Source organism: Acomys russatus, chromosome 24 (assembly GCF_903995435.1).
Source record: "Acomys russatus chromosome 24, mAcoRus1.1, whole genome shotgun sequence".
Lineage (NCBI taxonomy): Eukaryota > Metazoa > Chordata > Mammalia > Rodentia > Muridae > Acomys > Acomys russatus.
The window spans coordinates 14,892,783-14,920,700 of record NC_067160.1 but is presented as its reverse complement, the minus strand read 5'-3'; the positions used below and the strand labels follow the sequence as shown (position 1 = coordinate 14,920,700).

General features: G+C 44.2%; 1 protein-coding gene across 2 annotated transcripts in view; it reads left to right on the top strand.

Moving 5' to 3' along the window:
* Positions 1 to 20,222, top strand: part of Itga6 (integrin subunit alpha 6) — a 70,644-nt gene extending 50,422 nt beyond the window's left edge. Inside the window, exons 12-25 of one of the 2 annotated variants that reach the window (XM_051167130.1) lie at positions 3,287 to 3,447; positions 3,603 to 3,746; positions 5,634 to 5,749; positions 5,849 to 6,038; positions 6,124 to 6,207; positions 6,323 to 6,402; positions 6,544 to 6,621; positions 6,709 to 6,811; positions 8,055 to 8,228; positions 10,520 to 10,618; positions 10,712 to 10,822; positions 10,919 to 11,017; positions 14,076 to 14,201; positions 19,795 to 20,222. In XM_051167130.1, coding sequence (XP_051023087.1) covers positions 3,287 to 3,447; positions 3,603 to 3,746; positions 5,634 to 5,749; positions 5,849 to 6,038; positions 6,124 to 6,207; positions 6,323 to 6,402; positions 6,544 to 6,621; positions 6,709 to 6,811; positions 8,055 to 8,228; positions 10,520 to 10,618; positions 10,712 to 10,822; positions 10,919 to 11,017; positions 14,076 to 14,201; positions 19,795 to 19,956 — 1,727 coding nt within the window. In that variant the 3' untranslated portion in view covers positions 19,957 to 20,222. Of the gene's footprint in view, positions 1 to 3,286; positions 3,448 to 3,602; positions 3,747 to 5,633; positions 5,750 to 5,848; positions 6,039 to 6,123; positions 6,208 to 6,322; positions 6,403 to 6,543; positions 6,622 to 6,708; positions 6,812 to 8,054; positions 8,229 to 10,519; positions 10,619 to 10,711; positions 10,823 to 10,918; positions 11,018 to 14,075; positions 14,202 to 17,103; positions 17,385 to 19,794 lie in introns of those variants that run through there. The other variant, XM_051167131.1, reaches the window with a different exon arrangement.
* The last annotated feature ends 7,696 nt before the right edge of the window (positions 20,223 to 27,918 follow it).

Below are 27,918 nucleotides of genomic sequence, written 5' to 3'. Positions count from 1 at the left end.
CGCACATGCATCTATGTGTAGAAGTCAGAAGTCATTTGCAGGTGTTTTCCTTACATGGCTGGCTGCCCAGTGAGCTCCAGGGCTGGGCTTTCACGCACAGGCTGCCATGCTTCCTTGACTTTTTTTCATGTGGACGCTGGGGATCCAAACTCACTTCCTCAGCTTTGTACAGTAGGCGCTTTATGGACTGAGCCATCTCTCCCTCCCTAGTGCTGGGATGACAGGCAGATCACCATGCCTGGCTTTTTAAAATTCACAGTCTGGAAACTCAACTGGTCCGCATTCCTCATGTTTTCATGGCTCTTGATAAGCTGAGCCATTCATCCAACCCCTTGTTACATGGTATTTAATGAGAAGAAAACACACACCTCCCTCACCTGGGTGCCTTTTACTTGTAATTGTTACGAATTCAAACAATAGAAAATAAACTGGATTCTTGGGCAGAGAGAAGAAATGAGAAAACATCTTTTGTTCTGTCTGCATTTTCTCCCCAAACCATTGTTTGACAATAGGTGTCAGATCCCATTGGTGTGCTCCATCCAACTACTACCTCTATAGAGAGAGCTTTCTCCCAGCTTTAATGCAACGTCTGGTGCTATGTGTATCTCCTTTATAGCACGTAACCACTCCATTACTCCAATATTTATTGATGCCTGAGATGAGTGGGCCTCTTCACTTTGAAGAACTCTTTCTTAGCACTTCCACAGTAGTAGGAACTTTAAAATGAAATAAGACAGAATGTCCACAAAACTGCCTCAGCGTAACACATCTCCCAGCATCCCACAGGAGAGCTTATTGTTGGACCCTGGTGTTTTTAACTTGGCAGCCCTCTAATGCGATGTTGCAGGCACACAGATATTTATAATTGAGCCCTAATGAGTATTCTTGGCTTGATCCTCAGAAGGTCAGCACAGGTGACCTGCAAGGATTTTAAGATGATGTGAGTTGTCTGGAGGTTACAGAAGGTCAGTGTGGGTTTGGTAGATGAGCGGTTTTAATGTACCCATATCCTCCTGTACTTCTGCCCATAAGGGTCACCCAGCATGGGAGCCTTCATCTGGTTCATTGGGAAGTTAGCAGGTCACTGATAAATGCATGGTAGCAAGGCTACAGAAGGCCAAACATGAGGAGCGTTCCATTTGGCAGCTCCGACATTCAAGAATATTTCAGACGGACAGAGAAATTGCTATTGGGACCATCAGTGCTTCTAAATTCTGGTCTTATGTATCTGGACAACTACCATTTCAGTGCAAAAATTACATCAACTGTGTGTGCAGATGCACACGCATCACACTGTGCATACAGTGACGTGGAGCCAGTTCATCTGTCCTGTGGATGCTATTTCTATCACGTGCCATGGTGGTGGGTAGTGAGTGATCCAGTGGTGCACAGGAGTGATGCAGTCTTTGCCCTGAGTTCCTCTACACTGTGGGAGCCAGGCAGTGCTAGTGCAGTAGCCTCTGAGGGTTTAGAGATGGAATTTTCTCAGTGGCTCAGGAGGATCCAGGTGAGGCTTTCTATAAAGTGATGTCTGGGTCAAGATCTGAATAGGGAACAGGGTTTAGTTAAGCAGAACTGGGGAGGATGGGAAGGAGGAAGGGAGGGGCCAGCACAGCGTGGGAGGGGCAGTGAGACGTGGCATCTAAGCATCTGTACAAAGCGGCCGGCTTCTGTGTTTCAGGTGGAGACTTAGAGCTGTTGAGGCTTCTGTCCCTTGCTGTGTGCTCATTTGGAAAGAGCACATTAAAGCACACGTCCTCATGGCTAGGGGTGTGGGTAGCTGCATTTAGTACAGTGCTTGCCTAGTATGCACAAAGTCCTGGTGTAATCCCAGTGCCATGTAATTACAAAGCACCGGTTCGGTTATAGCACTGTATAAAACCAGGTGTGTGCCTGTGGTCCTGGCACTCAGGAAGTGCAAGCAGGAGAATCCGCTCAGAACATCTCTACTTCCTAGCCAGTTGCAGGCAACCTGGGCTACATGATATCTGTCTCAAGGCCAGGTGTGGTGGCACACACCTTTAATCCCAGTACTCGGGAGGCAGAGGCAGGTGGATCCCTGTGAGTTGGAGGCCAACTTGGTCTACAAAGCAACTCCAGGACAGCCAAGGCTAACACAGAGAGAGACCCTGTCTCGAAAAAACAAACAAACAAACAAACAAAAAAAGAAATCTGTCTTAAACGAACATTTCTTTCACACCGTAGCATGAATAGTTATAGACTATAAGTTGCTTGTTTTCTGCATTTCCCTGAGCAGAGCTTCCCCCCACCCTCTGCGCATGCTCACATGCTTTCTTTCCTCTCAGTTTTAGGTTTTAAGGAGTGCTTAATGAATGTAAGTAATTTAAGTACTGGCCCATGAAAAGCAGTGCGCAGCCCCATCCAGTGACCCAGTGAAGAACGCATCCCAGAGTCTAGATGTGAGCTTCTCTGGTCCACACCCTGGCCTGCCTCCAAGCTGCGTTAGCAGAGGCAGTGAGCAGCCAGCCACCTCTGCTGCAGGCTGGAGACTTATGTATAAGAGCTGTGTTAGGCTGACCAACTGGCTTCCAGCTACTGAAAGAAATGTCAGTCAAATGTGTCTGTTTTTCTTCTGCCACCTATCTATCACCCATACACCTGTCTGCCTGCCTGTCTGTCCATCCGTCTGTCCGTCTATCTATGTGGTTTTTCAGACAGACTCACACTGTAGCTGAAGCTAGGTTCGTTCGTATCCATAGCAATCCTTCTTCCCTTTGCTCCCAAGAGCAGGGATTACACCTATCTCTTGCCCTGTCCTCAAGGACTTCTCTTTAATGTATGCGCCTCCTTTCCGTAGCAATGCTAAAATGTAAATAGCAGCTCAGCTGCAGGAGCCTGCTTTCCCAGACACCTTTTCAAATAACAAGGACTTCAGGTCATGAGGCACAGGCTGACAGAGGCCCAAGGCAGGAGCATTGGGCATTTCTAGTTGTCTTTAGTACTCTGGGTTCCTGAAATTCCGCTAGATATTGATTCCTAGCTGCTGCAGAAGGTTCTAGCTTGTTCTCGAGCTCCCCCAGGTGGTCCAGTGAGAATTTAACTTTAAAATAGTAACAGCATTGGGAAGAACAATTGGATAAAAAAAAAACCCTCCTCTCAGTCAGTAGAAGGTCCCCTACCAGGAAATATGAAAAGAAACAAAGGTTATGGGCCAGAGTGCTCTTGTGTGCAGTTTAAAATACTGCAAGAGAAAACCTATTTGTAGCTCAGGGTTTGTGAAGAAGATACACTTTAAGCTAACACGATCTTGTTCATTTCAACCCAGCAATTTTGGGTATACTTGAAGCTGAAAAAGAAAGAAGAAAGTCTGGGTTGTCCTCACGAGTTCAGTTTCGAAACCAAGGTTCTGAGCCGAAGTCTACTCAGGAGCTAACCCTGAACAGGCAGAAGCAGCGAGCATGCATGGAGGAGACCCTCTGGCTGCAGGTGAGTGTGCAGCCCCGTCATCTCCATGGTGACGAGACCAGGACGTGGGTGGCCTTGGTGGGTGCCTAGGCTTCTGAACAGCACTGCACTGTCATCGCTTTGGAGACCCACTTGCGTTTGGACCACACTTACCTGTGTTGCCGCACACTCCACAGGACAACATCAGAGACAAGCTGCGCCCCATCCCCATCACGGCCTCTGTGGAGATCCAGGAGCCCAGCTCTCGCCGGAGGGTGAATTCCCTTCCCGAAATTCTTCCCATCTTGAATTCGAACGAAGCCAAAACAGTCCAGACCGATGTAAGCTTTCCTGGGCTTCTGTTTTGCAAGGGTTTGCCATATCTGTATGCTGAACTGAATTGTCCCTGAAGACCACTTCCTTATGGCTGTGTATAGTAGTGTTGTGCACGCCTTTCGTTCTAGCACTCAGGGGACAGAGGCAGGAGGATATCTGTGAGTTCAAAGCCAGTTTGGTCTGCACAGCAAGTTCTAGGCCAACCAGATTTTAAGGTGAGACTCTGTCTAAGAAAAAAACCAACCGAAAAAAAAAAAAAGTACTATGTATTTCTTTATACATAGTTCGCCTCTGAAAAGTTGTTTCTCAAATTAGCAGTAAAGAGAGAAACCTATGAGATGGGATTTAGGGGCCAGGAGTTATTTGTCATTATCTCTGTTTCCCCACCCCTTACTGAGACTATTAATTAGCCAAACTTCATTCTCCTATTGTTTTTCCTGTAGTTGACATACTTTATTTTACCACAGAGAACAACACAGTGTGATAAATATGTTATTAAAACACTAAAATCAAGGACTAGTAAAACTTAGCTATATATATATATATTTATTTATATATATATATATATATATATTTATATATATACATATATATATATATATATATATATATTTTTTTTTTTTTTTTTTTTTTTCCCCCACAGTAGAATGCTTGAGTGGTAATGCAGCTTGGGTCATTGTAGGAAGAAAATGTGTATTCTATGGCCTGTTGGGGCCATGTGAGGCCGATGTGTGATATCTTGATCTGGCATTACTTTTTTTTTTTTTCTTTTTTGGAGATAGGATCTCTCTTTGTAGCCTTAACTGTCCTAGAACTTGCTCTATAAATCAGGCTGACCTCAAACTCAGAGATCCACCTGTCTCCTTCTCCCAAGTACTGGGATTAAAGATGCGCACCGCCACAGCCCGGCTATGATTACTATCTTGATTACTGTTTGGTGCTATGAATTAGATCCAGGGCCTCACAAAGGCTTCCATGTTTTCGAGCTGACACTACACACTAGCTGTCACAGTCCAGTGCGTGGGGTGTGGATGTGGTTGAGTTGGTAGAGTGCCTGCCTAGCATGTGCAGAACCCTGACTTCGGTCCCCAGCCCCACATAAAAATAACAAGGTGGGCATGCCCCTGGCGCCAACACTTGGGACGCAGGGACAGGAGGATCAGAAATTCAAGGCCATCGTTGAGCCAGCCTGAGCTACCTGACATCCTATCTTCACAAAACCCGGGAAACAAATCCAGCAGTGGATGGAGCGATCAGTCTGAGGCTCCTGGTGCGGTGCTGTACAGGTGGCTTTGCAAGAGGAAGAACCTGCCGCTTTCAGTTTAACTCTGCTTTGTCAGTTGTTTTACTCAGCAGCTGGAATCAGTCATGGTTTCCTATACTGTGACATCATGCATTGTTACTGTGTTACTAATCCTTGTGTACAATCCCAACACCTGAGCCAAGTTAAATGTAACAGGAATGGAGATCTTGAGCTTTCATCATCTGTCCAGTGGGGCTCAATACGATAGGTTCTCCCCAGACTGCTCTGAGGGGTAAGTGAGTTAAAATCCCCTGAAGCATTTTAGGTAACACAGGCCACTACGGAAGCTGCCCTGGTAGTAAAGCGGTGCTCTTGTACACGAGACCGTGACGAAACCGAGCTAAAGTGAAAAGTTAAGTGCCTTGTCTATCTAGTGCCACACAGCTAAGCAAATGTCAGAGGCAGGTTTGGAACTCGGATTCTCCGTGGCTTCAGGGCTCAACACTCCGGCTGCACGGAACCTACTGCCTTGACCTGGTCCGAGTCACTTTGATAGAGCAGGAGGCTAGTGTGCGGCCAAGGAGGGTGCTAGAGCACAGGGAAGTGAAGACCTTTAGGATCTGACCCGTCTGCGTTTGGTTCCTCGCAGGTACACTTCTTAAAGGAGGGATGTGGAGACGACAATGTCTGTAACAGCAACCTTAAGCTAGAATATAAGTTTTGTACCCGAGAAGGAAATCAAGACAAATTCTCTTACCTTCCAATGTAAGACTCACAAGCAAAAGTAACTGTCCTCCAGGCTTTGGTTGCCAAGGGAACCAAACATGTATTGAGATTCTCCCTTCCTTCCTTCTTTTGTAATAGTCAAAAAGGCGTCCCAGAATTAGTCCTAAAAGATCAGAAGGATATAGCTCTGGAAATAACAGTGACCAACGGCCCTTCTGATCCAAGGAACCCCAGGAAAGATGGCGACGATGCTCACGAAGCCAAACTCATCGCGACGTTTCCAGACACGCTGACGTACTCCGCCTACAGAGAACTGAGGGCATTCCCTGTGAGTATGTCGGAGAAACCAGCGGGGAGGGAAAGACCAAGAGAGCCCGTGAACAAACTGTGACCCGATGCCTTTTCTGCCACAGGAGAAGCAGCTGAGCTGTGTCGCCAACCAGAACGGCTCCCAAGCTGACTGTGAGCTCGGAAATCCTTTCAAGAGAAATTCCAGTGTAGGTGATGCCTCTGCACTCTGTCTTCCTGCTCTGAATACCAGTGCCCAGAGACCTGGCCCTTGGTGACAATTGTTCATATGTATCTTTTTTTTTTTTTTTTTTTTTTTTTTAGGTTACTTTTTATCTGATTTTAAGTACAACTGAGGTCACCTTTGACACCACAGATCTGGATATTAATCTAAAGTTGGAAACGTAAGAGGAACTTCAGATGTATTTCATGAGAACCCTAGAGTCACTGAATCGGCACTGATCTAACTCATAAAAGAAATGTAATTGTAATGAGAAAACTGACTGTTCAGATAAAACCCCATTGTTTCCCCCGTTCATTTTCAGAACAAGCAATCAGGATAATTTGGCTCCAATTACAGCGAAAGCAAAAGTGGTTATTGAATTGCTTTTATCGGTCTCTGGGTAAGTGTTGTGTTTGGCATAACAAATCAACGTTTGAAAGAACCGTTTATAATTCTCACTAAAACGGGTGTTTTTTTAATTTGACAGAGTCGCTAAACCTTCGCAGGTGTATTTTGGAGGTGCAGTTGTTGGTGAGCAAGCTATGAAATCTGAAGATGACGTAGGGAGTTTAATAGAGTATGAATTCAGGGTAAGTCAGAGCGGCAGTTCCTAGATCCAGTCTTGATATGTCAAGATTTGTGACTGACTATTGATGAACAGTGTCCTGTTAATCGATCAGTCACAAACATCTTAAGGAAATACTTAGTTGAAAACGCTTTCTGGTTTTTAACAGTGGAAACTTTATCCTCCAAAGTAACGAACAACTGTCACTCAGCAGAGACTTTTGGCTCTAAGTGGAGTTCTGCTTGCTCTTCTTATGGAACTGTAAAGTACGGGTAGTATAGATACAAAGTAATAATTTATTTTTTTTCCTCAGAGCCTATAAAACAAAAAGCTATGAGTTCTTTGTGGCTGACCTTAGAATGTGTAATTCATTCCTTTCTTTGTTAGAAACTGTCTGCCAGCAAAGGAGGCAGATAGACGATGGGCTCACGGTAGGCGACCACAGCCACTCTGGGTCCAGTGTAACAAACTCGAACGTGGACTGTGATGTTTATACCTTACACACTTACACCTCATGGGTTTGGGCCCACATTGCAAATTGAGTTCCTAAAATGCTGGTGAGCATTGAGATTGCAGCCTAAAATGACAAGAACGGACTTGGCCCTAATACAGCACTCTAAAGAGGCGAGTTCTCTCAGGAAATGTTGGCCGGCTGGCACGAGCTCTGTGTGTCAGTCAGCTGAGGTTCTAGAGTCGTGCTCCGTAGTGCAGGCAGGCCGCTCTGCTTTCTCACTCTTCGGCCCCGTTGTACAAAGCTACTCTGCTCCCAGCACTAACCCCCTGAGCCGCTGTGTGGCTCTCCAGCCTTCCCTGTGTAGCTCCTGGCAGAGTCAACTTCGTTTTCACAGTAGGGAGGTTTTCCAGAAGCAGGAGATATATGGCTGCTGCTGCCATAGCAGAGGCTTTGTCATCTGTCAGGCGGGGTGCTCGCTGGACACTACACAACTGCACCCAGGACTGTCTCTGTGCTGCCGGGAACATTCTGTGCCTGTTCTATAGGGTTGGTTACATACAGTACTTTGGCGCTGAACTAGCAGTCTTTTCTTTTTGACCTTTTTTTTTTCTTTCCTCCTCCTATTTTTATGACAAGAATCTTCTAAGCACAACTGTCTTTTTTGCACACCCTATTCCTGATCCGTTCAGGGGATTTGTGCTCCTGTTGGAGGATTTGGCTGAGCAGTCAGCCTGTTGGCAGTAGGAAGTGCTACTTAATTTTTTGCCTTAAAAGGATTATATTGTAGCGGTTATGTGTTGTTTTTTTCTGACAGGTGATTAACCTAGGGAAACCTCTTAAAAACCTCGGCACAGCGACCTTGAATATACAGTGGCCCAAGGAAATTAGCAATGGCAAATGGTTGCTCTATCTGGTGAAAGTAGAATCCAAAGGCTTGGAGCAGATCGCTTGTGAGCCTCTCGAGGAAATAAACTACCTGAAGTTGAAGGTATGTCGATGGGTTTCCTGCCCTCCCCCGGGTGAGTGTGAGCTGCTGCATTTTGGGGTTACACTTGCCTCTGCTGGGAAGCTGTACTGTGGCCCGCTGACTTTTCCTGTGGTGGTCACAGTTTTCTCATTCATAACTGAGTAACTTGGTCAGGGTAAGGCATCTTTGATGAGAAATGACCATTAAGGAGCGTCCACTCGCTGAGAAGGACATTTTCTAAAGTGTTGTAACCCACTAAGATATGTAAGGAAAACTGGAAGATTTCCCCTGGGGATGAACCAGCGGGCATAGACTGCAAGGAGCTTCAGGAAGGCGCCTACAAAGGCCTTTGTACCAAGGCAAATGACCTGGAACACTTTCATTCTTATTAATAGTAAGTGCTCATAGAGTTCCTCACTGTGTCAGTACTGGACTAAGCACTGTGTGCATTCTCTTGACAGTCTTGTGAGATAATTTTTATTATCCCCGGCTCTATAATCAGAGACATAGTGACCTTCTCAAAATGGCCCAGCTGTTAAGAGGTGGAAAATTCTGCACTTGAGCTCCCACTGATTTCAAAGCCTGCAACACACTTACATAACTAGATGACTTGAGTTCCAATGTTAAGAATGGCTGCATTGTCCATGTATGCTTGTTAGTTTTCTTTTAAATTCTTAGGGGTTTGCTCTTGTTGTTCGGGGTTTTTGTTGTTGTTTTGAGACAGGATTTCTCTGTGTAGCCTTGGCTGTCCTGGGCTCGTTTTGTAGACCAGACTGGCCTCGAACTCACAGCGATTGGCCTTCCTCTGCCTTCCAAAGTTCTGGGATTACAGGTGTGCGCCACTGTGCCTAGCTTTGGCTGTTTATTTTCGAGGCAGATGTTTTGTTTGTTTGTTTTTGTTTTTTGAGACAGGGTTTCTCTGTGTAGCCTTGGCTATCCTGGACTCCCTTTGTAGACCAGGCTGGCCTCAAACTCAGGTCGATCCATCTGCCTCTGCCTCCCGAGTGCTGGGATTAAAGGTGTGTGCCACCACGCCTGGCTTGAGGCAGGTCTTATGTAGCCCAGGCTAGCCTTGAACTCAGGGTAACCAGAAATGACCTTAAGTCTTGATCCTCCAACCACTATTTCACAAGTGCTGTCATTGGCAGCATGTGCTGCCACACCTGGTACATGCTAGACAATGCTAGGCTCAAACCAAGGGCTTCATATATGCTAGGCAACCATTCTGCCAGTGCAGTTGCATCCTTAGCCCTCTGGGTATTATGGGTGTTCACAGTTGAAGGCTTACAGCACGCTCCTTGACTCACCAGCATTGGAAAGCCCGATGGACCGTTACTACTACTCTTAAGGGCCAGATGACCATCCCTTTCCAGTAATCCTGTATCCAAAATGCTCTAAAGCCTCAAGCACATGTCTAATAAGTGAGACTCAACCCATATCAGGAAGACGTGATAGTAAAAGCTCTTACCTGCCTTCGGTTTTCCATGTTCCTTTCGGAGCTGATCGTAAAAAGGGTCTCATGCTTCCCTGGCGTTCTTTGGGTCATCTCATCATTCCATATGGGCTAGCTGTCCCCCATCCCCCATGCCTTAGACACTGAGCCAAGCGCTCTGTGTCTCTGGAGACTGGCAGTTTGATGCCGGGTGCTCATGGTTCAGTAGAGACACAAGAAACTCTTTCCATGGGTTTCAGTATCACGCTAGGAATAAATGACTTACGTATGAGTCAACTGAGACATACTTAAAATGGCCGAGATACCTGTCGGCTTTGTCTTTCTCTGCTTTGGTGGTGGGAGAGAAGGTGTGATGGTTAACTGTAGCCTTGGCAGAATTTGGAACCTCAGGGACCCCCAAGCACGCCCAGAGGGATTGTCTAGCCTCTGGCCATAGCTGTGAAGGATTATTTTGATAAGGTTTCTTGAGATGGGAAGACCCACACTAAAAGTAGGCGGTGCCAATCCCTGGGCCGGGATCCTGGACTCTATAGAAAGGAGCAGACGAGCTGAGCACACACAGGCATTCATTGCTCTCTGCTTCTTGACTGTGGATGCCATGTGACCAGCCACGTGACCAGCTGCCTTCAGCTCCTCAGCTTTCACCCGACCCCCACCGTGAAGGAACTATGAACCAAAATAAGCCCCTTCCCTGTGAGTTGGTCATGTCAGGGTGTCTTATCACAGGACAGAAAAAGAAAAAGAAGCTAAGACAGAAAGTGAATATTTATTGATGATGTAAATTTGGCTTTATTGGGGAGGCTTATGCCAGTGATGAATTTACACAAACTCTTCGTCTGTTTTGGGTATCGTGTTTTAGGAGTCTCACAACTCAAGAAGGAAACGGGAAATTCCTGAAAAACAGATAGACGACAGCAGGAAGTTTTCTTTATTTTCTGAGAGGAAATACCAGACCCTCGTGAGTATTTTTCTGGGCTGTGGATGTGCTCCGTGTGTAATCAGGGAGTGGCTTCTCAGAGCAATGGGTCCTGACCACCACTCTCCTCCTCAGAACTGCAGTGTCAACGTGCACTGTGTGAACATCAGGTGTCCACTGCAAGGACTAGACAGCAAGGCCTCTCTTGTTCTACGCTCCAGGCTGTGGAACAGCACGTTTCTAGAGGTATGGTTTTGCGCCCCCCCCCCCCCCCTCCCCGGCAGAATTTGCTACCGCCAAGGACATTGGTCACTTTGCTAACTCACCTCTTGTCTTCCACAGGAGTATTCCAAAATGAACTACTTGGACATTCTCATGCGGGCGTCCATTGATGTCACTGCTGCCGCTCAGAACATCAAGCTCCCTCACGCAGGCACTCAGGTGAGATCTGGTTCCCTCAGACTTCAGACCTGGTCACTTCCTGGTTCCCTCAGACTTCAGAGCTGGCCACTTCTCTACACCATGGCCAGAACCTGAGGTCATTCTTTGTTTCTCACACCCCTCAGGACCTATTGCTCCTTAAAAGACAGCCTGAGGTGCTGCCACATGAAGGTGTATTTTAATACAACTGTTGAAAATAAAAGGGCTGGAGAGTGGCTCAGCAGATAAGAGCACTGTCTGCAGTGGCTCACAGCCATCTGTAGTGTGATCTGATGCCCTCTTCTGGCCTGTACATGCAGCAGAGCACTCATATACATAAACAAATCTTGAAAGAAAGAAAAAAAACAGAAAAAAGTAAACCTGAGGCTGGCCTAGTAATACAGGCCTGTTGATCTGTTAGCTACTCAGGAAGCTGCTGAAGAGGATTACTAATTTAGACTGTCTGGACTTCAGAGCAAGTTCAAGGCCAGCCTAAGCAATTTAGTGAAGTCCTATTCCAAATAAAAAAGTTTAAAAGAGGCTAATGCATAGCCCATGCTTTCTGCCGCCGCACAAGGCCCTCCGGTCAATCCCGTGTGCTGCACACATACCTTCAAAAGGAGGCCTAGGGTCCGCCGTTCAGCAGAGCTACGGTCAGGGTGAGCACTGGGGAGCCATGCAATAGGGATTGAGCTTACAGTGGAGAATGAAGTCGACACGCCCCTGATGCTGCAGCCACTCTCAGAATGCCGGTGCTGGGTGTGGCCAATGGCCGTTACCAGAAAAGATATTGACACATCTAGAATTGAGAAGCCAAGCCAAGCAACATGTATAAACTCAGCACTTAGGGAGCTGAAGCAGAAGGATTGCCGCAAGTTCTGAGGCCACCTGAGCTACATAGTGAGGCCCAGGTTAAGACAGACCACAGTGAGACCCTATCTGAAAATCCCTGTGAATGAGTGAATCAATCTGTCCATTAGTCTAGAATTGACTTTTTAAAAATACGGCCCTGATGTGTCCCTTGGAACAAGCCTTGGCCAAGTAGCAGCCTTTCTAATGACAGAGGAACTGTCCTGTCTGCTTGGACAGCTGTAGATGAAGGTGGTCTCTCCCTAACTGTCCCATGACCATCCAGAGAGCTGAGACCAGATCTTCTTTTTCTGCAAGGTGGTAGAACTGAGGGCCTGATACCAAGTCCGGTTGCCCGTTTACAGAGAAAGGTCCTCGTCTTGTGCGTTTATCTTGTCCAGTCTCCTGGCAGAGATGGAGTCTCTACATGGTCCTGCTTGGCTTAGCCCTTTGTGAATGGCTGAAGGATTCTATGTAGAACCCACTTCTTTTGAACATGGAGACATTTTCTTATCACTAGTCTGTCACTGCCTCCTATTTTTTGGGATTTCTGGGCTACAACAAACAGCTCAGGCCTCGGGCTGGTACTTTCCTTGTGTATCTGAAGGTGCAGTGTTTCAGCCTGAATATTGGAGCTTAATTTGAGCATCAGGCCTTCCTTCTTCGTCCCCTCGCTTATTATAGGTTACACTTTGGTCCTCATCTCAGTTTTTCCTTTCTTTCTAGTCTGAGGACCATTTTCTTTGGCAATAGAAGCAAGATAGATTGTGTAATTCAGTCTTTTTTTTTTTTTTATACTCTAATCCTGCCGAGAGAAAGAAAGAAAACTAGAAAAAAAATCTTGTGTTTATTTATTGCCCAATTTCAAGAGCTTAGTGTTTGCCATTCAACAAGGCCCTTTTAAATCTAGACAGTGTCATAACAAGCAAAAGCAGAAATCACACAATTGAGCCAGGTAAGATGATTGTATTTTGATATCAGTTAAATTAAATCCACGTGGCAGACAAGCACCTGTTCAAACATGGTGCCGTCCCTGTACTATGGTGCCGGAAGCAAAAGTGGCTGTCAAGCTGAGGTGCTTTCCGTGCTGATCACTGGTGATGAACTATATACCGGTAGACCGAGAGCCCTTCCTGCCTTTGCCCATGATGAGTGAGGTACCTGTGCAAAGCTACCTCCAGGGAAATGCATAACATTTAATGAAATCAAAGGAAAAGGTTGTTAGGACTGTTAAGAGTTCTAGAGACACTTCCTTTGAGTTTTTAAAGATTGCTGAGGCAAGGTTTTAGGTTTGAGGGTAGACACGTTTTTCATGGGTGTTTGCCAGGGATCAAATGCTTAGAATTTAAACTTCTCATTGCTGTGGCTTGAGGTCTAAGATGCATCTGAAGGAACCTGATTTGTCCATACATTTTATTTGTTTATTTATTTTTAGGTTTTTTGAGGCAGGGTTTCTCTGGGCTGGCACTCTGTTTATAGACCAGGCTGGCCTCAAACTCACAGAGATCTGCCTGGCCTCTGTATCCCGAGTGGTTTTTGGTTTGGGTTTAAATGTGTTTGTTTAGGGCATGGAAACAATTGTTTTAGGAAATTGTCTTGTTAGGAGGGTCTTTAGTTTGATAGCCTAAGGAAAAAAGGTAAATGGCCCCTCTCCGTTACGAGGCTCGCCCCTATTTTCTAGCATCTTTGAAATCCGAGGTTCGTAGAGCAATTGCACCCGAACTGACCCTTTCTTTTCCATTGCTGAAAACTGACGAAAAGGGATGGAGATGATTCCCAAAAGGATACAAGTTAGAGGCTGGAGGTGGAGCTCGGAAGTAGGGTGTTTACTGTGTGTGTTGACCCCAGCACTGCAAGATTAAAATAACAAAACAAAGCAAAACAGAAAATAAGTAATCATGAAACTCGATTGGCTGCTGGTAGTTCAGACTTAAAGGGGCACGATGGATGCTTGGTGATTCAGTGTATATTTTTCTCTGCTTTTCTAAACAACAACAACAACACACCCACCCCGCCCCATAATTTAAGAGTTAAATTAGCGAAGAAATATAACCCAGGCCTTTTGGGGGGGGGAGCCTGTTGAAGCAGTATTCTGTTATTGAGAGAAAGGGACTAGCTGTGACAGGAAAGCGACTTGTCTGTCCATGTGCTTTTGAGCAGGACTGAAGCCATCGATGCCTGATGTGAGAGGACACCTGGTTTACAGTGGTCTCTCTTCTGTGCTCTGCAGGTTCGAGTGACGGTGTTTCCCTCCAAGACAGTGGCTCAGTATTCAGGGATTGCGTGGTGGATCATCCTCCTGGCTGTCCTGGCCGGGATTTTCATGCTGGCTCTACTAGTGTTTTTACTCTGGAAGGTAAGTCATGAATTTTGGAAGTAAACTACACATTTAAAAAAAAAAATGAGGATTGAGACTGACACATGTTTGCATTTTCTTTTTTTATTGTTTCTTTTTTCCAACATTTTATCATGAAATAGACAGCAACTCTTGAGTTTTACAACAAAAACCTGTATATCTACCTAATAATTTATATTTAAAGGTTCTTTATTTATACTTACACGTAATTCAGCTTGTTTGGCAAATAACAATTTGAATTTTACTACTTTAGCATTTTCTGTACCTAAGATCAAACTCTAAGTCTAAGCCAAATTGACAGATAGCAGTTTAATCTGGACATAAATCCCTGCTAATTTCTCCCTTGATAACGAATCCTCCCTGACAGTCACTGGGAACCCTCGCCCTTATATCTAGATCAGGAGCAGAAAAACACGATGTGATAGATACTCCATCTCAGCGTTTCTCAGCCTGTGACAAACATGACAAACGTCCGGGCTCAGAGTGACACCATTAGACTATGCTCTTCTGACTGTGCGCACTGTGCGATAATCTTGCCCTGCTTTAAAGAGTCTGTGTCCTCAAAGGGCTGGGTAGGAGATAGTTAGGAACTTTTGTCAACCTCTGTATGTTTATAGAGATCACAGCCTCTGTTGGTCTTATGTGAGTCCCAGGGGATAGTGGAGGTCCACTGTCCTTACCTGTAACTCCATATTACAGAAATCTCTGGAAACTGGAAGCTAGGTGACTGACTCAGTAGAACTGAGTATGATGTGGAGAGACAATATCTACATCTCGCTGTTTTATTTCATGAGTTGCGCTGCAGAAGCACCAGCATTCTTATTGCAGTGCCATTATGTGTATAACACTTCCCAGATGTGTCTATTCCACAGGGTTTGGGGTGAAGTAAGAAGGTGCTAGGGTCAAACTGCCCTTTTCCTTCCATTGTTTCCTAAAATCTGCCACACAAAGGATGCTCTGACTTTCCAACTTGGAGTCAGTCTCCTCCCAGCCCCCCACCATTCTGCCTTTTGCCAGACTGAGAGAATGCGAGAGTTGGTATCTGTCCATACCAGTAGCCTTCCTGATGCATGGATTTTAATATTATACTCAACTGTGTCTCAAGCAGTAGGTTCGACTGGCAAATACAGCCAATCAATATTAGAGATCTTGGTACAGTTATTTGATATTGAAAACTTAATTTCGGGTTTTGATACTTGAGGATGGTCTTACACTCTCTGGAAGAGGTCACAAGGTCAGTCTTGTCTGAGAGCATCTTACTGGTAGTTTTGAATCCTTGTGTAGTTATGGCAGTAGATGCAGGATCAAGATACCTGAGCTGTGTATAATGTTGGGCAGATCATTTCATCCCCCTGGGACTCAGTTGCTGAGTAATGGGATCAGACTGAAAGATCTCACTGGGTTCTAATTTACAGACCCCGAGGTCGATTCTAAAATGATCGGAAATCTTCTGTAACCTCTAAATGGAAGACAATCTTGTTACTTCGTGCTCTTCTTTGTAAACAAAGTTATTTGTATTTAAAATATGGAATTTTGGGATCAGAAAGGATTCTAGGGTTTAGGGGTATAGCATAGCAGTAAGGCAGCTTTATACTATATGTGGGGCTCTGGGTCCAGCACTGTGGGAGGAAGAAAAGGAGGGAGGGAGGATGGGTGGATTCTAGTTCAGTCTTTAAATTGAGCTCCATCCATCTGCATTGGTGTCAAAGGCTACAATGGAGAGCTCCGCTTTAGCCACAGGAATCTTGCCTTTACCTGCTTCTTAAATAATGGCTTTACCACAGGAGTTATTTTAGAAGTAAAAGACAAAAGTCCTCGGGAATTTTAGAACTATTCATTTTTGCTGGGCGGTGTTGGCTTTAATCCCAGCACTTGGGAAGCCAAGGCAGTTTGATCTCTTGAGTTCAAGGCCAGCCTGGTCTACAGAGTGAGTTCCAGGACAGTCAGACTGCACAGAGAAAATAGGCTATGTCAGTGCATCCCACTCCAGAGTTCTGTAATAATGGAAGTGTCCTGGAATGGCACCGTCCCCTGATAACCAGGAGTCACCTTTGCCTGGTACAGTGGAAAGAGTTGCATTTTCAATTTAAATGTGTCTAAATTCACATCACCAGGTTTAGCTGGTGGCCCCCTCCTTGGGACAGGCAGATCTAGATCTCTTTGCTTTATGAGTTGCTAGACTTAAGAGGCATGATCTTGCCAGGAGTTTTATTTGACCAAGTGTAATTTCAAAAGATAGTTCCCCACAGCCGGTGAACTAGATGAAAGGAAAAAGGAAAAGTTCTCCATTGCTGAATGAATAATAGCAAAAAGTGGAATTACACTTTTATACTCATTTACAGTGACCAAATTTGGGGAACATAGGTTCCTTTTACTTAAGGGTTGCATGATGGTTCAGAATTCAGGGAAAACAACAGCAACTGTTCCTTCATTTAAGTTTATTCAGCGATTTACCCTACCCGTTGGTCCAGAGGTGTCCAGCAAAGAATATTGTTCCATAAAATTTACTCTAAAAGCAGACAACTACATTATATCTATGTCTTATTTTAACTCGTGCTGAATTTTACAGAATTTATTTTCCATCCTTTGTCTCACTAGACTACAGAGGTGAATGTTTTGACTCTTTAGAGTCTGTTCTACAGGAAGAAAAAAAAAACCACCTGAAGTTCCAATCAGTTGTGTGTGCATTCTCCCTTTAGGATGATATTTCTGCTACAAATAGAAAAGTCAATGAGTCGGTGTGTGTCATCTTCATCCAGGGACACAGAGTGACAGACTATGTTATGCTGGCACAGAGTGACAGTGCAGTGACCGCTCACTTAGGCTAAAATCTGAAGTGTTCTTTTCTTCAGCTTTTCAACACAGAAGTGTAATGTTGACTAAATACCTTGCTTCCTTGTAGTGTGGTTTCTTCAAGAGAAATAAGAAAGCGCATTACGATGCCACCTATCACAAGGCTGAGATCCATGCTCAGCCATCTGATAAAGAGAGGCTTACTTCCGATGCCTAGTATTGAGCTACCTTCCATAATTGGTAATTGATCAGTGTTTTGCATTGCTAGCTGTGGGACCTGCTGTGGTTGTGGTGGCTAACTTAAGAGCGATAGCTTGCTGTGTGTGTCCCATTAACAGCTGTTTCTAAGTGTTCCCACTGGCTTGCCTTGCTTGGATTTATTTTATTTATTTCACTTGAAAGCTCAATTGGTTTGTTTTGATTTGTTTTTGTTTGTTTTTTTTGTTTTTTTTTTGGTTGACTCTTCCATTGCAGGTGAGTTATTTTGTGCTCTTGTTAAACAACACCACAGCAAAGAATACAGTCACACCGTTTGTCTAATTAGGCTGTAAGAGCTCCATAGCAGCCCAGTTTGCCATGTGTTGTTATGTCATGTCCCACTCGGAATTTCAAAGGTGCATGAGAGATCAGCCCAGATTTCTCGTCCACTTTGGAATTTCCCAGGGATAGAAGCTCTGTCGACTGCACTTAACCTGTTGCATGCGAGAGACCCCGTGTCTCTGCTGGGAAGAGGGCTTCTTCCGCTTGTAGTCATTTTGTCGTCCTTGCTCTAGAGTGATGGGGCAGGCTCGGGGTTCTACGCTAAGCACGCAAAGACCACTGTCAGCATGCAAAAAAGTCTAGTACCAAAGTGTTGGGGTAATTTATACCTCAACACGTTGCAATGGAGTTTGGCTGTGTTTCGCATTCAATGCCACTTTATCTCAACTTGGTTCTTCTCAGTTCTTGTTTTTCTCCTACAATTTGTAGCCCACAGAAGCAGGAATTGCTGGTGATGCCTCTTTCTTTTCTATGGGCAAGAGGAGATCCAATTATTGCTACAGTTCTTTTCCATGGCGCTGACACAGTGATCCCAGCATGGCCATTTTGATTTTACATGTCAAATTTCATTTCTTTCTGTTTTCAAATGGAGCAGAGAGCAGTCATAGTTTATAAAAAGTGTATTGACTTTTTCCACATAGAATAACAAGTGAGTCCACAGAGAAATGGCCTAAACAGAACTCTAGGCCCATTTGGGCTATTGGACTTGTGATTTTTGTCTTGCCTTATGTTATTTTTATAACATGACATTTAGTATAAATATTTGGTTCCTGTTGCTGTCAGAAAATAAAGACATTAACTGACCATTACACATAGCTCTCTCTTCTAAACTGCATTTCTAAATTTGAAATTTTCCCTTAAAAAAAGAAAAGAAGAAGAAAAGCATGTACATTCTTGTTTATAATTTTCACCTGGTTCAAAATTTTTAGGTATATTTTAAAAATGTACTTTGGTTCAGTAATTTGGCTTCTCCACTTTTCCCCTCCCTCCCCAATGTCCCTCCTGTTTTCTTTCCTTCTTGTTTTCAAACAAAGAAATGGGGTATGCTCCAAAATTGAGTATGATGAAACTACCCAGAGTCCTATGAGGTTCATGACTGGCTGGCTGATTTTATTGCATAACACAATTACTCTGTAACTCATTAGCAAAACAGCTTAATTGGAAGCACCCCAGCACATCTACCCAGTGCATTGATGTAGAGTTCTGGGAGGAGAGACTAGTCTTAAACGGGCCCATTAGAACACGGCATGCTGGGGCTGAAGAGATGGCTCAGTGGTCAAGAGCACTGACTGCTCTTCCAAAGGACCCAGGTTCAATTCCCAGCACCTACATGGTAGCTCACAGCTGTCTGTAACTCCAAGATCTGACACCTTCTCATAGACAGACCTTCAGGCAAAACACCAATGCACATAAAATTAAAAAAAAATTAAATGTATAAAGAATACGGCATGCCAATAGTATTGTAAAATTACTTGAGATCTTATTTGCAGTTTATTAATGGGGAAGGAATGGAAAGTAATTTTTTTTCTTTATACCCTTAGAGAAACGCTACTTAAGCTGAGTGTGGTCTGCACATGCCTATTACCCAGCACTATGGAGTTTCAGGCAGAAGGATGTTGCCTTTGAGGCAAGCCTTGGCTACTTAGCAAGCTCCTGTTTTTCTTTCTTTCTTTCTTTTTATTTTTTGTTTTTTTTTTTTCGAGACAGGGTCTCTCTGTGTAGCCTTGGCTTTCCTGGACTCGCATTGTAGACCACGCTGGCCTCAAACTCACAGGGATCCACCCGCCTTTGCCTCCTGAGTGCTGGGATTAAAAGCGTGCGCCACAACCGCCTGGCCAAGCTCCTGTTTCTTACACACACACACACACACACACACACATACAAGTTGTTTTATAATGATCTAATAATATGAAAATTACATCTTTTACTTAAAAACAAAAAACAAAAAACTTAAAGCACTGTCTTACAGAATTCTTAAATTGTTAATCAAGAAATAGCCGAAGTTGTAAAATGACAATTGACTTTTCCACTAGTCCCACTGGCTTTTTTTTTTTCCCCCTGAAAGAAAGCAGTGTCCTCCCAGCACTCCAGAGGTAGACCTGGCTGAACTGAACACTTGATGCAATGTCTGGTCTTTAGATGAACTAGTGATGTCTGGTCTTTAGATGAACTAGCGATGTCTGGTCTTTAGATGAACTAGTGATGTCTGGTCTTTAGATGAACTAACGTCCATCTTCTGTCTCTGTACCCCCTTCTCCAGTGTGGATTCTTTAAGCGCTCAAGGTACGATGACAGTGTTCCCCGATACCATGCTGTGCGCATCCGGAAAGAAGAGCGCGAGATCAAAGATGAAAAACACAATGACAACCTCGAAAAAAAACAGTGGATCACAAAGTGGAATGCAAATGAAAGTTACTCATAGAGGGGCGCAGGCGAGCCTCATACCACCCAGTCCCTTCTATCTTTCCCAGTTCAGAAACCCAGGTGGCTTCGAAGCCTGCTCGGCCCCTGGAAAGGATTCAGACTGGCGACACATAACGGACCGACAGTTTCAACTGTGGATATTGTTACACCTAAGGCTCCTGTTTTGCACAGCCAAATTCAGACTAGTAGAGTGGATTTTTCTTTAACTGCCTTAATTTAACTTTCCGGATTGCCTTTGCTTTTTGGTGTGGCTGCCTGACTTGGCATGCTGGGGCTGGGGCCTGCCCATCTGTACTGCTGGGACAATCTCTCCTAATAGCACAACTGGAGGGAGGTCCCCCCACCATCACCTGTGCTAATAGACTGCCCATCCCAGCCTGCCCTGACAAGCATCCATCTCTTAAGATTGGAGAACCTGCAGGTTGATCGCCCCTTGGCTCAAGACTCTGCCATTGGATTGCTATGTCTCTGTTGAACGTTGTGTCTTAAATGTGCAATAGAAGGCGACGTTGCCATTCTGCCTTCTCTCTCCGATTCCTAGAAGTGAGGATCCTTGCTGATGCCAGATGCACAGAGGTTCCCTTCTCCCTCGTCGCTAAAGCACAGGTGCCACAGACTTGAATGCTAGTTACAAGTGTTTATATAGGATATTTACTTTGCTCCTCAAGCCATCTTGCTGTTGACTAATAGGCCAAAGATGCTTCAGGTTGGTTTAAGAAATCAAAATGCGAGCCTGGAAGGTCAGATTTTTGGGTTTTTCTTGTTGATGTTGTTTTGGTTTTTTTTGGTGTGTGTGTGTGTGTGTGTGTGTGTGTGTTGGTGTTGTCGTTGGTGTTGTCGTTGCTTTGTTCTGACCTTAATTATTTACCACAAAAAGAAAAGTTCTTTATAAACATGCAAGGGTCGTCTTAATAACTTAAACCTATCTGTTAGTGAGACCATCTCCTTTCTGGAGGCCCTCCCCCAGCTCAGAAAGATTGACGAAGGGGGTTAAACTGTAAGATGTGTTTCATCTTTACCCAGCATTGGGTGTTTAATGGTTTTGAGCCCTGTGTGAAAACTTCTGAACTTCGTGCTGTAACTTTCAGAACTCTGAGAGGCAGTGAGTTTGCTCACTGAACTCCGCGATCTGTGTACTCCCCGCTGCCAACACTGCATGTTCAGGACTTGAAGTGAGTACCTCTGTGGATCCGGACCAATCCAGATCAATCCAGTTTTTGAGACTACTGAAGAACATCAGCCGCCAATGTGGCCACACCAGAAAGGCACAGACAGAGTGCCGCGGCGCTTAGCTCTTTAAATATCACCGGAACCATTCAACCAGCGAGCCCATGTTTGATTTTTTTTTTTTTAATTGTTCACCCCAATCTAAATTCTTTCACATGGCCTGTGACTACTTTGACAAGACCTTTAGGCCTGGAGCAGGAGGGTTAGCTCATTGCTTAGAGTGCTTGCCTAACATGCCCGGGCCAGCCTTGGTTTTTGTTTGTTTGTTTGTTTGTTTGTAGAAATACAAGGATTGAACATATCATCAAAGCTGAGCTTTTAATTGTGCTTTAATATAATTAAGTTATATGGGTAGCGATAGCAAACAGGTGCTAATTTGGCTGGATATTGTATAAGCAGTTAGTCCTCTTATCTTTTTTTTAAGACTGGGTCTCAAGTAACCCAGGCTGGCCTTGCACTCCTTAGGTAGCTTGTGATAGCTTTGAACTTCTGATTGGTTCTCCTGCCTCTCCACCCGAGGGCTAGGATTGCAGGTGTGTGCCGCCACGCTCAGTTTTATTCCAGTGCTTTGGACGGACCCCAGGCTTTGTGCATGCTAGGTAGACCAGCACTCTACCAATTGAACTAGATCCCAACCACTTCTCTGTGTTTTAAAAGATAGAAAACATTGCTAAATGTGCCATTGTTGCTTTGGAGTTTTAATCACCACCACCCTATTAAACATTATGCCCTTAAGATATTAAAGACTTTTATCCTGGTTCTGCATCAGCATTTTCACTCGAAAATAATTTTACAAATGATACCTTGTTTACAACGAGTTCTCCAGCACAGGTCCTAATAGTGTTTAAAGTCTCAGTTTCTTGCTTAGGTAACTTGGAGCCTAGCACACTGGCTTGAAAGAAGACAGCAAGAAAGCTGATAGCTTGACAGTATTTGTAGACCTTTGTTGTAAAAACTGAATGTCCTGGAAAGGGTTGAGAGAGAGTTCAACAACAAAGAAACAAGAATGTCATGTTGTTTCAATTTATAGTTGTTTAAAATGTCATCTCAAGTCAAGTCACTGGTCTGTTTGCATTCGATGGATTTTTATACTAACTAGCATTGTAAAATTATTTCATAATTAGAAAATACCTGTGGATATTTGTATAAAAGTGTGAAATAAATTTTTTATGAACATGTCCATAGCTTGTAACACAGCCTTGTGTATGTGAAACCAAACTCTAAAATTATAAATGACGACCTGGGTTGCCTTTGTTTGTATTTCATCAAGCCAAAGTAAACTTTTCAATATTTTTTTGTGTCCCATATAATTTCAGAAGAGCCAAAGGCGCCTACAATGATACAATATAAATGTGATTGAAGGGTTCTAATTTTATTGATTTAATGTGTATGCTTGCATGTGTGTGAGTGCACATGTGCTGCAGTGCATGCTGAGGTCACAGGACAGCTTCTGGGAGTTGGTTCTCTGTCCTACTATGTGCTACCCACACACATCAAGCTCGGGTTCTTGGGCTTGACAGCAAGTGCCAGCCAAGCCATCTCACTGGCCCTGGAGTTGTTTGAGGATGCCGTTGTTTTTAATCTTCTTTTGAATCTCTTATTTAGCTAATGGCATGTCTTTTTTTTTTTTTTTTAACAAGTCTTTTAGATGGTTTAGTCAAGATACCTACAAACTGGGAGCTGTCTCTTTTCATTGATACCCCACTTCAAAAACTTAAGCAATAATACTACGGCTTAAAAATGATTCTTGGTTTTTTGTTTTGTTTTGTTTTGTTTTGTTTTATTTTGAGACAGGATTTTTCTGTGTAATAGCCCTGGCTGTACTGGAGCTCACTCTGTAGACAAGACTGGCTTGAACTCACAAAGATCCTTCTGCTTCTGCCTTCTGAGTGCTGGGATTAAAGGAGTGAGTCACCATGCCTGGCAAAAATGAAGATTTTGTTTGTTTATTTACATATACATTTATATTATTACACATATATAATAAACTACCTACAGCAAGAAGAACCATGAAACAATCAAGAATTATATAAATGTTACATTCTTAGTGTTTTGGCTGTTTGTATTTGGCAGCCTTGAAGAAAACATCTTTCCTATCTCGGTGCACCTAAAATTCTGAATGTAAATCAGTATCTATCATATCTCATCTTTATCAACTTAAAACATCTATCTAGACCTAAAAACATCTTAACCCCTAAACAGCTAAGCTTAATTGTAAAACTAAACTATCTGGTCTTCAACTATATCAGAGACTTGAGAAGGAATAAAACTAATTACCCGAGTAAACCAAAAGTACAGGTTAGCAGCTTCCAAAGTGAAAAAAATGTCAGGGACAGTTTGCTGCCTGAACAGTCACCCAAAACTCTATAATGGTGGAGCATCATCTTCAGCTTTCTGGCCTAGTATATCTGACAGACATATTTGTGAGGCAGGAACTGTTGAGGACTTGGCAGAGTTTGCCCGTCGACTCTGCCTGCATCCAAGCTTGCCCATTTTTAGGCAGAATCCTGTCAGTGGCTGAAACAATGGCATTTTGCCCAGTGACTGGTTTGCCATGTTGCTTCCTTCTTAGACTACAGGGTGAATGTGAGAATAGTCCGGCTATGACATCACAGTCAGTTAATGCCCGGGGCTGGTTTGACAGAGTCCACCAGTCAGAAAATACTTTCTTGAGCAAGGCGTTTCATTTAGATTTAAGCAGTTTTCTAAAGCTTGTCTAGCTGGATTATCAAAATCAATACAAGAAGATGAAGTGCATTCATAGTGTCTAGACAACATGGCAAACTTGGCCTGAATGCACTTCCAATCTCATGTATATTGTTTGCTGCCCTATTGAGGAACTTTTCCATTGCAGTTGTTATGTATTGAGTCTTGCCCTTCTTGGGTCTTTGAAAACAACAGGTGCCAGTGCATTTTCATAACCTCAATTCACATATCCGATCTGTGGATATTCCACCCTTACCTACCATAGCAATAGGCAATCAGCGTAGCCGTTGAGTCGGTCATTAGCTCTGGTGTCACTAGCTCTGTGATACGGGTGACATGGAATAGAGGTCCTGATGTCACACAGGAATGCCCATGAACAACAGAGCTATTGCAGGGTTCTCTGCCACAGAGGGAGTCACAGAGGTAACGTTGCAAGCAGGAACGCTTCGTTTGTGTGGCAAATTGCTTGCCCCAGATGTCATGCATCGTACAGCCATGGTTTATATGCTGTGCCCTTGTAGCTAAGTGTTAGTATTCCAGCATGGATGTGGGGAGAAAGTAGGTGGGAGGTACTTTCAACTCTCCAGACCAGGAAAGCAGGGCTAAGATCAAGCTTCTAAAAAATGAAATGTCTTAACGCAACTGTCACCCACAAAAGGGCAGTGTGAGAAGACAGTTCAGAGAGAGCTGGGTCTTAAAGGGGCAGTGAAATGCTGGAGATGGCGAGATCCTAGCTCATGTGTTCTCGGGGCTAGGATGACAAGTCACCAGGGTAGCATAAAAATGATCTAAAGACAGTTCCTGAAAACCAAAGGATCGGGCCTATCGGTGAGGAAGAGACTGTTCAGAGTGTGTGACTAGACTTCCGATGGCTTCAGAAGTGGCTCTGCAAAGCTAGTAGGAGTCTGTTCTTCCCCCGGTCCTGATTCTGGTCAGAGACAAAGCACCTTCTGTGTGTGTGTGTGTGTGTGTGTGTGTGTGTGTGTGTGTGTGTGTGTGTGTGTCTGTCTGTCTGTCTGTCTGTCGGGTTACAGTTGCTATGAGTCACCTGAGGAAAGTGCTGGGAACAACCCCACCCAGCCCCTTCTTCTACAAATGGCTGGCCCTTTAAAAAAAATTTTTTTTTATTTGTAGGGAGTGCCCTTGATGAGGATCTGAGGCCAACTCTGTAGAGGTGTTGGCAATGGACCCATCTAGAAGGAAATTCATAAGGAGATGCATGGCTAAGTACTCTGAACATAAGCTGTTAAATAAACAAAACAAAAAATTCAGACCGAGAGAGTTGGGTCTGGCCTAACTCCTCTGCCACTGGCCACTCAAAGGGCAAAACTAAGCAGGTAATGGGTGGTGGTTACGCAGGAGTGAAGGAGTCAAGTGCAATTTTGCAGCTGTGAGCAGAGCGTAAGTGCCTCATCTTGCTTCTCTGGCCTGATGCATCGGTGCCGCTGGCTCTGCCAGGGCGAGGAAACAGACCAGGCGAGGAGAGGTCAGATAACAATTTCTCACTCTGTCCTTCTAAAATATCTGCCCCAAATCCTCAACCATAGGGTCAGAATGTACTGCTTTTGTTATCTCAGGACCTGGTGATAAGTGTTCAATTCACCAATAATCAGTAGATAGATTTAGGTGGGTGTTATATTAAGGTCCATCATTTGCCAGCTGAAAGGTTTGGGTTTTTTGGTTTCTTGGGTTTTGTTTTTGTTTTCTTTCTTTCTTTCTTTGTTTTGTTCTTTCTTTCAGTGTACGAGGATGTTAAATTAGGCTCTAGGATATACACAGAAATAACCCCTGACTCTGACCTTTCCAAAGGACTTTTTTTTTCCTGTTCTTTATTACCGGCCCCACCTCCACCTTTCTGATGGGATCTTACCATGTAGTCTAGCCTACACTTAAGGGTTTTCTCTGACACTTTATAGGAAATATCAGCTAAGACAGATGGTATTAGGCAGATATGGTGGCACCCCTTTAATGCCAGCCCTCAGGAGACACAAAGGTGGATCTCTTGAGTTCTGGGCCAGACTGCATGACATCGAGAGTTCCAAACCAGACCTTGCCTCAAAACAACAACAAAAAGATAGTAAATGTAAGGGAGCTGGCTGTTTTGTGTTTTGTGATGGGGTCTCATGGAGCCAGGTTGGCATTGAATGTACTAGGTAACCAAGGATGGCACAAACATTCGATCATGAACGTTCACGAGTGTCCCCATAGCCCTAGTGCTCGGACAAGTGGCATATGCCTGCTACACTGTTTTACTCAGTGTGGGTCTCCATGTTTGCTATGCGAGCGTCCTATCAATTGTGCTTCAATCTCAGCCCTGAACTAACTTTATAATTAGCAGAGTTAAAGCCCTGAGTGAAGATAGTGGCAGTTGAATTGAATAAGGTTAATTTGCCTGGCACCTTTCTGGGTGGAGTAATCCCAGCCTGCAAATGTTTTAAATTCAAGCCACAGTGGGAGCTGCCTTAAAGAGCACTGTGTGCTCTGTATATTCAGAGCACTGGGGCGTTGGTGGCGCACGCCTTTAATCCCAGCAATCAGGGAGGCAGAGGCAGGTGGATCACTGTGAGTTTGAGGCCAACCTGGTCTACATAGTGAGTCCAGGACAGCTAGAGCTATACAGAGAAACCCTGTCTCAAAACAAAACAACAACAAAAAAAAACCAAACAGCACTCTGCAAGTGGAATAAAAGTACCTCTTGTTTGTTTCGTAAGGCTGAGCTCCACCCTCAGTGCCGACGGGTGGGTGGCACCTGAGAGCCCGGACTTGGGGTGAGTCAGCTTCACCTCCTACAGTGTGCCTCTGGGTGGGGTTGTAGTCATAGGTCCGGGCTCTTGTTATTCCCTCTGTAAAATTGATAAGAGTTCCTATCAGAGGTCCTTACAGGAAGTGTGGCCATTTGGAAGTGCTTATTAATTCTGCCTAACTATTCCTTACACTTTATATTGTGCAGAATTGAAATGCTCAAGTAGGAAGGAAAGGTAAATGTGTGTCACTTTTCAGATGGGGAGACACTGCTAGTTTTTATTACTAGAGCCTTTTGTCTCCTCCTCATCAACCCATGATTTACCCTTGACTGTGGAAGCTCTGACCCACAAACCCAGGTGCCTTCCACTATCTAAAAATCACACTTGAGCCAATGCGGTGGTCCACGCCTATAATCCTAGCTATGGGAGAGGCTGAGCAAGAGGAGCCCTTGAGTGTAGGAATTCAAGGCCATCTTGAGCAATATAAGGAAAATCGATCTCAAAAAGAAAGAAAGAAAAAAAAGGTAACCAGGAGCTTCTTTTTCAAACTTATCAATGTAAGTCAGTTTGAACATCAATATTGACCTTTCCATTGAGATAGTGGCCATAATGTGTGTCTTGGTTAGGCTCTGGGTATGCATGACAGTCAGTGTGCCAGGATAATCATGCCTGGGTTGGGTTGCCGTGGCTGATTCTTCCTGCTTTCTTTTTTTCTGAGATAGAAATGTATTTTTAAAATGCCTTTTTGCATGCTTGATGAAGTTTGTTTTTTAAGATTTTTTTTTTTTTTAAATGGGCCAGAGAGATGGTATAGGGGTTAAGAACACTTGCTGCTTCCTAGAACCTATATGGTGGCTTACAACCATTTATAACTCTAGTTCTACGAGTTCCAACATGGCCTCTGAGGGCATCAGACACTCATGCGGTATACATATATTATACATGCAGACAAAACACTCATACGTGCATAAATAATAAATCTTTTAAGAATCCTTTTATATTAAAAAAATTAGATTTATTTTTATGCATGTGTCTTTGTGAGTGTATGTCTCACGCGTGTGCTCTCAGGCAAGAAGAGAACATCCCCTGATGTTGGATACCCTCACAGGTGGTAGTGAGCCACCTGATGTGGGTGCTGGGTACCAAACTCAGGTCCTCTGGATGAGCAGCAAGCACTCTTTAGCAGTTAACTCCTAGTCAAATACCCTAAGCGCTGGGTCTCTGCTCTGTCTCGATGGCATGGCCTAAGAAAGCTCTTGAGGGAGTGGATTACAGAAACAAGC